Raw genomic sequence first — 14,056 nt, forward strand, 5'->3', positions numbered from 1 at the left:
ACTTTCTCCTTGTTACTCGTGACTGGAGAAACATTCCCACTCTGACATATATTTTCCAGGATCATTAACCTTCTGTAGCATAGCTAAAATTTAGAATACCATCAACTACAGTCTATTAAGGTTCCCTTCACTTGTCTCACAGCTGTTTCATTAGCACAGATGAATTTACAAGGCATTTTTCTTTCAACTCTCCAATTTGTTTTTCTTTTTGGTTTTGTTTCAGGAGGGAGTGGCACTCATTCAGATACTGAAAACAGCTGCCACTGTTCCTTCATCAATTATCTCCTAATTTCACCATTACTCAAGCCTTTGCAGAAAGCCCAAGCAGCATATCCCACTTTTTTGCTTGGCAAGTGAGCTGTTGAAGGAGCCCACCACTGTCACCAACCTTTGTTTCCCTGTCTGAGCCACACTTCCCCAACTTCTGAAAAGCACCTACAATAGCTGTGAGTGGGGATGGCTTGACAGCTGGATCAGTGAACTGGTCTGATCTAGGCAAAGAAAAACACAGATGCTTTTCAATTTGGGTCACTTCCCCACTGCACTTTAGATCTCAGCCTGATGGCAGCTGCTTCAGCGTGACTGAGAGGCTGCTGAACAGCAGTCAGGGGATGGGAAGGAGTGGCAGAGCACAGGGAGGAGCGCAGGAACAACTTAATACATTTTTCCCATCACAGACAACAGCAACAACTCCACACCCACATGACAACGTATTTGAAAAATCCAGTTCTGACACTCACTTGAGCACCACCCTCACAAACCTAAGCCTACAGAAATCTATCAAACACATAACCGGTACTGTTAAATATTACTCCCAAGTAATACATGATCACATGAGTTTTTCTCCTTTCTACCCATCATCTCCCTCATTATGTAACATTAAGCAGTCCTGTTTATACTTGCTAAATGTCTCTGAACAGCCACTGCAAGCCAAATAGGAAATGCAGTTCCCAAATTATAGGTATTTAAAAGCAGGCTGAATAAACCTGACACACAGAGTTTTGAGCAGCTAAACCTCCAGCTATTTTTGAAACATGTTCCATGGTGTATCCTTCCACAGCTTGAAGGATTGGCCTGAGAGAACTACTGCCAATAGCAACGTCCAACACAGACTCTTCCAGTTTTGTTTCGCAACAGTTCTGTATTACTAGTCACCCCTTCTGTTTTACAAAGTTATTTTTTCCTCAGTAACTCATCAGTCATTGTGAATCACTGAAAACACCCCTAAAGATCAGTAAATAGTCTTGTTCTTCAACCCTTGAGACACTTGACTGGCTGCACAGCTGGCACAGCAAATTTCTGTTTATTTGCTTTCAAAATAAACGTAAGAGCATTTCACTTAAAAAGAAAAAAAACTATACTCCATGAGATCTTTCTTTTATATTAGTATTACAACCCCTCACTATTTTAATAACATTTTTATTCTGGAATCAAAACACAGACCTTAGGATAAAGTATGTATGCGGGTTTTTGTATCCTTCTCTACAAAACCATATACTACTGACAATCTTGTGAGGTTTGCATATTATCTTTGCATAGTATCTTGCACAATATTTGACATGAGGGAAGGATTTGGTCATCTCATGAGCCATGTTTACAACTCTCTTCAGCAACGTAAGCACAATTTTATACACATCTAGCAGAAGAAATAAATCTCTCTGTGATTTGGCAATGTTAATACTCACGTTCACTTCAACCTCTATGGACCAGTCTCCTAGTGGAGGGTTCATTGACAACTGAAATTTTTTGGAAACTACACCCAAATCACCCTCCTCCATCAACCACTGCTGAATCAATTTCCTCCGAGGATCCTAGGAGAAAAGTCAAGCTGCATGTTAAATATGAGTTGCCTTGCTAGCAAGATTTAGGTAGCAATACATATGATCTGTGTTTTTCACAAATTTGGAACATATGACACATTCCAACATATCACTATGTTCCTGTGGACACTTACTCGGATATATATATTCAGAGACACCTTGTAAGGTTTAAGATCAGGGTAGACAGTGACAATCCGGAAGAGCACATCTTGTCCTGGTTTATACATAGATTTATCAGTCTGGATGAATACAGAGGTGCTCTTTGACATGTACATCAAGCTGGTCCGGTTAGAGAAGATGCGCCGGCCATCAGCATGGCCTTCCACCAGTAATTCGTAATTCCCAGAAGCACTGTTCAGAGGCAGCTGAAAAAGAAATAGTGACTCTCTGTTAGGTATCAAAAATATTCTTGAAGATACTGTTATTTAAAAAACATTTGACAAAAAGAACTAATATATACCTAAACTTGTCAATTTATGTATATTCTCAAAAAGAGAAAGGGTTTTTTTCCATGACTTTAATGCGTTATTTCAACAATTACCTGAAAATATGTTATCAGAAGCATGTTTTCAACAGACTTCCATCTAATTCAACAGATTTCCAGGTTTTCAACAAGTGTCTATGCATTCATATGCCATTCACAGTCTCACACATACATACATTGTGCTCTCTCTTTTCAGTTGTTTAGAAATTTCCTGGGTTTGATATAACGGGCTAATACTCTTCTTCATCACTTTTTTGCCAATAAATTTTCCAAAAATAAAAGATCTGAAGAAGGTATGTGTAAGCAAGATGAGCAGGACTGTAAGAGAACTTTGCACTTGTTTTTTTTTACAGTCTTTAGCTTTATATCCTTTGGGGTAGAAAAATCAAACACAGAATTAATATCTCATGAGGTGAGGTACTGTTTTTCAATAGCAACTTCACAGATTCTGTCCCATTTCAGTTTAATGGTTCATAATTACAGCACATACTGTGACTCATTTAGAAAGTAAAATAATTATTCTTCCCAAAATCTTAAGAAATGAAGGAACAGAAATTATATATGGTTAACTTATTTTGGACAGACATTGAAGGATTCTACAGTACAGGCAGAAAAGACAGATATCACTGGCAAGGAAATTTAGACCACATTAAGATCAGAGTAATCATGCACAGGTTTCTTTTCTCTCTCTCTCTCTGTGTCTTTCCAGTGCACAGCAGAAATCCAGAGCTTATCATTCAGATGCATCGCTTCATTTCCTAAAGTTAGCTGGGAGGAATCTCAGTCACAGGGGTTGAAAGGCTTAAAGCAGAGATGCTGCAGCGCATTGGAATTTTAGTTGAGCAGAGCCTTCACAGACAACCACTGACCCCAGGGACATCCCAGCCCAGATGCTGGCTTCTGTACTGCCAGAACGTCTCTTTGAAGAAAGGAAAGGGTTTTAACACAGCTAATTCCAACAAGCAGCCCTGCTGAAAAGCTTAAGAGTCACATGCTTCTGTTTGGAGTTAAAACTGTAAATCTGGAGTAAAACCTCTGAAGTTAAGACAACTAAAGCAGACAGGCTAGCATTTGTCAGCATAACATATGGAACTGAAGCACTCCTCTTGCACTGTAATGAAAATTACAGCTGTTAACTCACCAGGCACAGCACTTCAAAAGTATCCTACCAAGTCCTATAAAGAAAGGCTGAATTGCTGTCAAAGCTCATTTTAACAGCGCACAGTGAGGTAACAGGCATTCACAAACATGGGAAAATGTCACTGGGTGACAAATGAAGTAGATGCAAATGTCTGTAGAGAACACATTTCCTTCTCTGTGTGTTTACCTCTACAGAGGAATCAACTACAATTCTATTCCTCTCGGCTGACTTTCTGTTTTTAAAAACAAGCCAGGAAAAAAAAAATCAAGAAGGGGGAAAAATAAAAAGGCTCTTTTTCACCCATGAGCAGGCCTATGATGACATGGGAAGAAGACACTGCCCCTTTAAAATCTGCATCTAAAATTTAATTTTATAAATCCAAAGCTTCACACTGAAATGGATTTTGCATTTTGTTCAGCTGCAGGTTTTTGTACACACATTGCCAAGAACATATGATTCACATATTTCAACACCCTCCAAATTCCACACCAAATATTCTGCAGTATGTTACAGCCTTAGCTACTGCATCTGTCAAATATTAGCTTATTATTACCTCAAATATTCATTTATGAATGTTAGTATTTCTTAAAGAAGCTGTAATCCCTAAAAAGCATGTAGGATTCACTACAAGAATTCCAGGACACATTATAATCACTCAAAATCAAAATGGTGAAAAATAACCTTGTTTTGTTTCATCATTGCAGTGAACTGAACTTACGGCATTATTTTAACATGCTTGCAATTATTGTCTTTGATTTCTTCTTTAAAAATCTGTAAATGCCATTTAGAGACCTCATCTATTTTCCTGTATCTCTTTCCTATCACAAATATTGATAGATTGCGTGGGTTCCTCCCTAGATTTTTACACTTTTTGTATCTCAAAAGATCTTTCCTTCCCAAAACACCGTAACAAAACTGCCTATTGTACCTTTCTTGATGCAAAGGTCAGACACAATGACGTTTGCATGGCCATGGCAGTGGATTAGGACAGCTGAGGTGCAATGTAACCCACCTTCTGTTTCGCACATCTGTGCTACCAGAAACTGCACTAATATAACACTTCCACAAGGTCATTGCTACAATAATAGTAACTACTTCAGCCCCACCAACTCCTTTTCTAATATTTCTCAACCCAAATATGAGCAAGGCAGCTTTTAACACTAAGTAGTAGGAACTTGCTGCGAAAATAGTTTATCTTAGTCAAAACATCCCAAATGAATGGTATTACTATCCCCATTTTGGCACTCCTAAAACAAGAGAGAAAAAGGCCATCTCACATACTTCTGACTACACCAACCACCATCACAAGTACGTCAGACAAAGCAGCTACTGTTTCCTCTGGAAAAGATGAGGCTGAATCCAGAAACGCATCACACACCTTCTGCTACCAGCAAATTACACTTTGGACAAAACCTAAGTCTACTGTGGCTACACAAATGAGTAAAAAATCTTACTGTTAAAAAATGAGTCAGTTCATCCTTCAGATAGCAGCAAGAGAGGGAGGAAAGTACCCTGCCTAGTTTTAGGTGCTTGAACATTTTAAGACCTGCCCAGATTATATTAAGGCACTTGTTTAGGTTTTTTTTTAATGAATGGAATTTTCTACATTTGCTGTAGTTCATAGAGATGTATTTCAACCTAGTAATTTTCATAATGTTGAGCTGCTCATTGTCATTGATTATCTATCTATCAAATAGTTCCAGATTATTTAATCAGAGACAGTTTATTTGAGATCAGAACTTAATCCCAGGATTAAAGGATACCCAGACTTAAGGATGACTTTGGTAAAACTTTTTTCCTGATATAAGTACATAACTCTTTAGATTGGGTTTTCAAGATGAACGTCCAGGATCACAAATTCAGGATTCATACACAACACACAATTCAAGACACACTTTTGGGGTTTTTTTATGTACTTTTACTGAATGTGCATTTCCAAACCTTTACAAAGACTGTACATAAATGTATTTTTATTTTAGTATTTCTCAACTGTTGCTCTGCACAATTTTTTCAGCTGTAATTAGCCTTCATGGTGTGTCTAAAATACAGATGTAGCTTATCAGCCAGTAAAAAAAGCCACAAATCAAATTTCTGTGTTCAAGTTTTATGATAGTTTGTGTTGATGCTGGAAATCAGCTCCCAAATTCTGTAATTACTTCAAACAAGATGCACAGCATTTGATCTGAAAATCCTTGATTTGGTCAGTAAATACATTCATCTGAGACTGTGAAAATAACTGGGATCACATGCAAAATATATCATCGGCACCAACGGATGGCAAGTTACAGGGAGTCAACATTTTCTAAGGAAGGAGGAAATGAAAAAAATACTCACTACTGGAAGAACAAGAGTCCCAAAGGTATCTGAACAAAAAAGAAGAAATACCACACTGTCAGAAATCTGTGAGATTAATTACCATAAACTTACCAAAACATCAACATTATCTTAGAAGAGCAGTGCTCCTCCCCCTACACAGCTGATGGAAGATGTGAGATACCTCTTGCACTGTGCAAACGTATAAACACCAGCATACAGCAACATTACTTCTCTGTTTGGTGGGGGCTGTTGTCCATGTTCACTGCTTGAACGTTTTTCTTTACATTCACAGAGACTGAAACACTTTTACGATCCATTCAACCCTCTATGCCACCCAAGTTATTTTCCATTGATTCTGCAGCCCAGGTAAAGGCTAACATTTTTAAAACAATGCACAGGATTTATCACCCTTAAGCAAAGGAGCACCCAGAATTAACCTCACTGCATTACGTCACCATGGGAAAAAGTAACTAACATATCAATATATTTGGGTTAATATAACACTGCTTTAACTGTGTTTTTAGGTAATGTGGCCTCAAATATTTTTAGAATCCAAATAAATGTCCTGTTAAACTCATTACATCATGAAGCCATTAGTGCCACAGCTCTTATCTTAATTACATAATGTATTATAGAATAGAACAGAACAGAATAAAACAGAACATTCCAGCTGGAAGGGACCTACAATGATCTTATGGTCCGACTGCCTGATCACTTCAGGGCTCACAAGAAGTTAAAGCATGCTATTAAGGGCATTGTCCAAAATCCTCTTAAACACTGACAGGTTCCAGACATCAACCTCATGTCTAGGAAACCTGTTCCAGTGGTGGACCACGCTCTCAGTAAAGAAATGCTTCCTAATGTCCAGTCTGAACCTCCCCTGGTGCAGCTCTCAAGCATTCCCACACCTCCTACCACTGGATACCAGGGAGAAGAGATCACACCTCCCTCTCCACTTCCCCTCCTCCGAAAGCTGTAGATAACAGTGAGAGTGCCCCTCAACCAGATTAGAGAAACCCAAAGTCTTTAGCTGCTCCTCACAGGATGTGCCTTTGAGCCCTGTAACCAGTTTTGTCGCTGCCCTCTAGATGCACTGAAGGACTTTCTAGAACTGTGGGGCCCAGAACTGCAGAGAGTACTAAAGGTGAGGCAGTACCAAAACTGAACGCGGTGGGATAATCACCTCTCTCGATCAGCTAGGAATGCTGTGCTTGATGCACCCCTCAAGTATGTGGCTCCCCCTTTCGACTGCCAAGGCACACTGGTGACTTGTACATGTTTCTGCTGATTCCATTCAGTTAGACCTTCTTATGTCTCCTAAAAAGCAATGGGTTTATACCTATCTTTCACTCAACTGTTTCACAGAGTAAGCAAAAAAAATTATTTATTTATTAATGTCCTTCTTGATCCTGGACCTAAAGGCATTCCAAGATGAAGTAATCACTTGACCTCTGAACTTCAATAAATGTTAGTTTTAGAAGTCAATGTATTCTTTCCTTTGACAGTGGCAAACAGAAGAATCTCAATGAACTGAATACAGGTTGTTCTGACTGTTGCCACACCACTAAAGGAAAAATGCTATCCAGCATGTACCATCTATTCAAATTATAAACTGGGTTAAACCAAATGACTCACATCCCACAAATTATGTTCGTGGGTAGCACACTGCAATACTTCATTCTGGTATTCAAAAGCTTCAAAGGCATGGGCAGTACTGTGCCTAAGGAACACAGTTCTTTCCACAACGTGTTTATGTTGCTGCTAAACCTGTATTTTTTTTTTTTTGTATCATCATTCTCTCCACTTGAGAAGCAACCATGCAGTCATTAACTCTTGAGGAACCCCACTGGCCTTTGACGTTTTCCAGACAGAAGTGTCCAGCAAAACACTTTTCTAAGTAGCCAGTGGAGACTGCCCCAATTCACAGTGGCAGGGAGCCCCCACACTTGGCCAAGGTTGCTTGGCACACAGGGCTACAGGACAACTATCAGCTACAGGAGAGGAAATACAAACTCCTGCAGAGTACCTGATCCATAGGCAATGTAAACACCTCTAGGTGCACTGATATATTTATTCCCAACATCTACCCAAACAACCCCATGCCCAAACAATTGCACTAAGATACATGACTTTAGTTAAAGGAAACTTACGGCTTCCTAACTCAGGAGAGGGTAAGTTATTGTTAAGTAGGAAGAATTTTTCTTAGGGAATTATATTTCACTGTAAAAAGAGCAAGATGCACAGTAACTAGCAACAGAAATGGTACCAAGTTACCTCCTGAAATTTCTCTCAGTTATACACTAAAACTCTAACCCTTCTCGTTTCTTTCCATGTGTGAAGTAAGGCTGTGCTAAAGCCGGGGTCTATACAACTACAACCCATAACACTGTGTCACCAGAAAAAAAAAACCAAAAAAACAAACCTTTGTCACTGCTGATAACTGGTTATTAACAAGGAATAGAAACCATTTATCACATGTGTCTGAGTTCTGTATGTATGTATCACATGGTTAAATTCTGCTACGCTAGCTTTAATGTAACCCACACAGCTAATTACAGCAATGGCTACAGGAGTGACTTCAGTACACTGGGAGACACCAACCACAAATCTGGTATTTGTACCATAGCCCACCCCACGGGGTTTCTATTTCCATCTTTTCCCCACCAGTGCAAACACACTCATACCCACACACTGCAAGGGCAGAGTGACAAGGGGAACAGCTGCACAGTGTCCTGTACAGCATCTTCCAGCTTGCAAAGCAACCTTAACAGGGCAGGCACTTCCAAACTTTTTCATCAGGGTAGTGCCTGCTTGCCTCCACCTGTTTTGAGAACAAGTGGCATGCAAAAACCCAGAAATCTTATGGCAGGTTTCTTTCCTGTTCCCAAGGCTAGGAGATCTAACATCAGGTCTGAGCTGGGTACAGCTGTGATGCAGATGGGGAAAGAGCTGGGGAGGAGGGAGATTTATATCACAGTTGCATTTGTGCAACTCAGAAAGGATTTACCTTCTGAGGCAGTGCTAGGGAGCCACAGCCTCCCTGGCTGCTGTGATAAAGCCCAGAGCGCTAATTCCCAGCCAGTGAAAATCATAAAAGAGGCTCCAGGGCATGAGGTAATCTTCCAATTTATGTCACTACGTAATTATTTTGCTAGGAATTGAGCAGCCTGGGCAGATCTGAAATTCTTTAGCATTGCAGTGGATCCCCCTGTCATGCAAGATTTTCCCATGTTCTCAGAGACTATAAAGCTGCAGTCAATTCCCTGGAGCTCTGCTCAACTACGCCTAGGGATTACTTTGGACATGCTCAAGCAAGAGCTATAGGCAAAACGTTTCCTTTATGCCAATGCTGAATAGCGGAAATTCACCAATTTTTCTCATCACTTGATGAATTAAAGTTGTATTTAATCATACAGCAATTTCAGGTTTATAAGGAATTAACCATGGTCCAACAGCTAGCATGCAGCACTGCCCTGCTGCAAGCCCTGCTATCATGCAGCTGACTTTTACCCACACGCAGTGTGTAACACTTCCACATGAGATCAGTCAAGTCTGGTGTCTACTGTCCCCAGAAATGACAACAGTCTTCTGTCTTCTTCAACACATCCCTGCAAAGAATCCCTTCAGTTATGAAATACAGGTAACTAACTCCAGGCAGAAGAAGTAGGTTTAGAAGGGAGCCCAGAACAGCTAAGCCACCTACATCAAGCACTGCAAACCACAAAACACTTTCTCCTGATTCATTCCATCTGCTCTCTGCAGCAGGAGAATCACCAGCACAAATGCAATGGGACATAGCAAATGGGAACGACCAGGCAAGCGCACAGGTCCCTGTTACAAGAGATTAGTTACTGAAAACTTCCAGCTGGAAACCACAACTTGGTTTTAGGGAGAGACAGGAAAAATTCAGTGGACTGTTCTGGACTAATCTTGAAGACGGTTAAAAAACAAACTACCAAAAATCCCAACAGAAGCCACATGAGACTTCAAGAAAAAAATCTCTTTCCTCATCATTTGCAAAACCATTTCTTTCACAGAATTCCTAAGGCTTGTACTGTATTTCTTCAATAAATACTGCATTGGAAAAATACATGGAAATACAGTGGAAACAAATGCCACTCTCTCCTGCCTCCTTTTCCTCAGAATCCTTGGCATTTAGGATTTTCCAGTAGAAGAGGAATCAAAGACAGTGTGGGAGTGACATGTCACCAGTACAGATGGCAGGAGGAAATCGTCGTCTTTTTTAAGTATTTTTCTACCCTGCCATTTTTTGTCAGTCTAACAGTATTATTATCGATAAAGCAAATAGAAAAAATTCTATGTAAACACATGCATGTTTTTTTTAGACTTATGGAGAGCTGCACAAACAATGGTATCTTAAATTCTTCCCACTTCATGGGCCTGACCCAAACACAGAAACTTATGCTACCTCTTCTTGAGATGACACCACTAGGAATAACCATAAATGTTCTAGCTTCCACCCCTAAAAAAGGACAGAGGTTTGAGAAAAATGACTGTATGGCTTGGCACAGTGAACTAGAGCTTGTGCCAATATACATCAGTAAAGTAGCACTTCAGTCTCTCATTTACATAAAGTCAGCACTGACTGTATATTCTAGCTCATGTGGCAGTTATTGCTACAAACAAATTTTCTCACTTAAACTTTTCTACCTATGTCTTCAATCCTTCTTAGTAATGTGTGAGAACAGAAAAATTATCACTGGAATCACTTCAGATTGATTTACTGAAACGATGCCACATCTTTGCTCCAGCAGCTGTGTTCATATATCTATCCATGCTTAGGAAATGTTTACAGAAAAACATTTTCTTTGCAGTGGCAAATGGAGTTATTTTCTACTGCTGAATCTATTTCAAAAACTCACATCATATAAATAAAAATTAGTGTTCTTCAATGTCCTTCCAGATTTTTTTTCCTATCCAAAATATATACTCTTTTTGTGGTTAAAAAAAAAAAAAAAAAAAAGGAAGCAGTAATGCCAAGGCCTAAGCTGTCCAGGAAGTAAAAAACACTTATTCTTCAAAGAAGAATCAACCTGCAAATCTATTGAGTTCGCAGTTTGCTTTAAATACATTATACTCCTCATCTATCATGCTAAATCTATCACCCAAATTAGCACTGATTAGCTATGCAAATAGCCCAAATACATAGCTTGAGCCACTGCTGTTAAGTTATGGCTCAGTTTGGCCCAGATGACAGATGGAGGGGCAATACAGCACTCAAACACGGAATAGGGATTGCCAGGGGACGTCAGCATTCAGGCTGACATCCAAAGCCAAATGAGGCCAACAGGCCTGTAGCAAAGAGGTATAACTTGCTCCAAAAAGCCTCCTAAGGCCTGTCTGCCAGCACTACAGACATTTCCCTCCACAGCCGCTTCCCACCCCCTATTTCCTCCACCCCCTATCCTTTTCAATCGTTTTTGCAAACCTGGAGGCTAAAAGCACTCCGAAATTGTAAAGGGGGAGAGAGAGGGGCAAGGTAGCCGTGCTGCCTATGGAGAAAGATGTAAAGGGACAGGAGGAATAATCTAAACTGGACCAAAGTTTATCACCTGAGGGCCTGGTCGAGCGACTGGGCATCACAGCCCTAGAGGACAGAAGAAAAGCAGAAGAGGCGCTGTCCGTCCTCTTCTCTGCCCCCTGACCACAGCATTCTCTGTGTCTTTCCACCTTACATGGCAAAGGAGTCATGGTACCCCCCTGCTTGTCCCTTCTACTGATTCAGCCATTTTTCTCTTGTCAGCACTCTCAGATCTACCCTTGAGGAAAACCACCATCTCCCACCCTCTCAGACCAACAGATACTGCCTATGGCTGGGCACCTCTTCCCTTGCCCTGCCACATCCATGATCCCTTCCCCAAGCAAGTAGCATGTTTCCTGATAACTGGCCCTTTTTAAACCTAAAGCACAATTCAGACATGTGATTCTTCAGTCAATCTTCTAAAGTCAACCAACCAACTCCATGGGTTATACTATTATTACCACTTTCAGCTGAGTAGACAGAGACCAGCCAGTTGCAAGAACACGGTATTTAGAAAACATTCTCTGGTTTATCCAAGACACTGCACACTGGGTAGGAAAACAGAACAGCTTCATATTTGCAAAACTAAATAATCTTTGTAATCAGAGACCTTCTGAGAGCTATCCAGGCACTACCATTGCTTAAACTCAAGTACAGCCTCTTTTCAACTTTTTCCCAAGACAAACCTAAGAGCCGTCCATGGACTTCTAGTCATGCATATGACATTACCACTGCCTACCATACTGTAACAACTATACTGCCATGAATAAATTCACAGCTGTTAGGAAGGCAATTCTTGGATACTACACAGGAAACGTTCTTGATATCAGATCCAGTCTATGAAACTATACAGACAATTCAGAATAATCTCAGACTTAAGCCTTTTACACAACTAAATGTGAAATACATTTCATCCCCTTGGTGACTATATACAAACACACAGGCATCTGCACATCCTGCTTTCAAGGCACTACTGGTCACCATTACTATCCACTCTGATGTCCATGAAATAAACACAGACAAAGCCACTATTAAGGCAATTTAAAGCACCTGCAGTTTTTATTCCAACTTAAAACACAGGAAAATCACATTAAGACAAAATATGGCTAAGCCTGTACGTGCTACACATTTAGCAGTATTAGTACTACCCTCATCACATCAACTGCTGTAATTGGAGCAAAATTTCAAAGTCAAGTCACTTCTCAAACTCATTCACTGCAAATAATGCATTCAGAATCTATTGAAATTTCTGCTTAGAGGGAGTGAAAGAAAGAGGTTTGTTTTCATATTGGTTTTCTTCCATTTTCTGGAACACATTCAAAGTTAGTGATGACAAAGCCACATAACTTTCTTGAGGCAACAAAATTATTTGAATATATAAAGGTATTACCAGAGACTTCCTGCATCAGTAAATAAAGGCAATATAAATCCCTAACCATACAAAATAAGCACCTGGACCTCACAGCTATACCTCCAGGAAGCTGAAAAAGTGGTCTGTCACTATAACCATGTTTTCTACGCACATACTTACTTAGACTGCAGTGAATGTAGGTGAACCAGCATCACCTCTTGACACTTGCTATTCAGTCTCTGCTGACAGGATCTCAACTCTGCCTTCACAAACAGGCAGTCATGGATAGCACAGCATGGAAACCAGCAACACTGCCAGTGCTGACAGACATGAGGGTCTCATGAAAAGAGACGTTGCCTCTGTATAACCGGAAACTCCTGAATTTCCCAACTGCTTGCTGCCTCCACAGGTACTTCTATAACTCAGTACTTCAGCTTGGATCTCCTTCTAACTAGACACCACTAAGGACATCACCTTAGATCCATCTACTGTTAGCTCCCACTCTTTTCTCTTTGAAGCTACTTTTAATGTACCTAATAGTACATAACAGGTGTATAGCACACTTCTCTTGATACTTCACCCCAGTCCCTCCCATCTCTCCTCAGATGCTTTCCAGAATGCATAAGAGACTCCCAGGGTCAAACCAAAGTCTGTCTGGCTTAAGGTCCCATTTCCAGCAATGGTCAAGTGTGGATACAAATATGCAGCTAGCAAGAATCTTTCTTGCTTCTTTCCAGTCCTGAAAATATCCAGTGAGATATTTTTCTCTCTCACAGAAGATATTAGTAGAGTTCTATGAGCTATGAACACCTGCAACCTTGCAAAGCTTTGTTTACGGTACAGTAGGAAAATATTTTGACAATGGATGTTTTAGGATTTTAGCCAATCACCCCAAGGGGTGGCTGATCCTTTGACCAATTAGACTATGAAGAAAAAGGTCCATAAAAGAGTTGTAAAATAATTAAATAAAGGAATCTTCCTGCACATTGCCTGCCTGCTGGATCTCTCTTCTCCTCCCTACCACCGCGGGATACCACGACAGTCAAGGACAGACATCTGAAGAGCGTAAAAACCAAACAAGTACACAGTGACCCTTCCTGGGTACTCTTCCCAGCCTATGCAATGTGTGTGTCTTTATACTGGGCCAACCCTTCATGGACTTTTGTCTTGTAAATTTGTGCAATTGTGTTTTCCATCCACAACAACTGGGACATGGAGTTCCACAATTTATTTTCATCTCACGTGAAAGCCCATCTTCTTCTGTCAGGTTTGAACTTGTCTCCTGAGAGATCTCCGATCCTTCCCTCTGCTTTCCCTGGCATTTCTCCAGTTGGTTCACAGGCTCAATGATGAGTGCCAAAAATCAAGCACAGCATTCCTCACGATGCCTAATTAGGCTGTG

General features: G+C 40.3%; 1 protein-coding gene across 2 annotated transcripts in view; it reads right to left on the reverse strand.

Annotated features, from left to right (window-relative positions):
• The window catches only part of CD109 (CD109 molecule), a 51,516-nt gene extending 49,337 nt beyond the window's left edge, over positions 1-2,179 (reverse strand). For both annotated transcript variants that reach the window (XM_017731075.1, XM_017731076.1), the window contains exons 1-2: positions 1,955-2,179; positions 1,686-1,811 (exon numbers count right to left, since the gene is read on the reverse strand). In XM_017731075.1, coding sequence (XP_017586564.1) covers positions 1,686-1,811; positions 1,955-2,095 — 267 coding nt within the window. In that variant the 5' untranslated portion in view covers positions 2,096-2,179. The remainder of the gene's footprint in view (positions 1-1,685; positions 1,812-1,954) is intronic.
• Between the last annotated feature and the right edge of the window lie 11,877 nt (positions 2,180-14,056).

This window comes from Corvus brachyrhynchos, unplaced genomic scaffold (assembly GCF_000691975.1).
Source record: "Corvus brachyrhynchos isolate BGI_N302 unplaced genomic scaffold, ASM69197v1 scaffold234, whole genome shotgun sequence".
Classification (NCBI taxonomy): Eukaryota; Metazoa; Chordata; class Aves; order Passeriformes; family Corvidae; genus Corvus; species Corvus brachyrhynchos.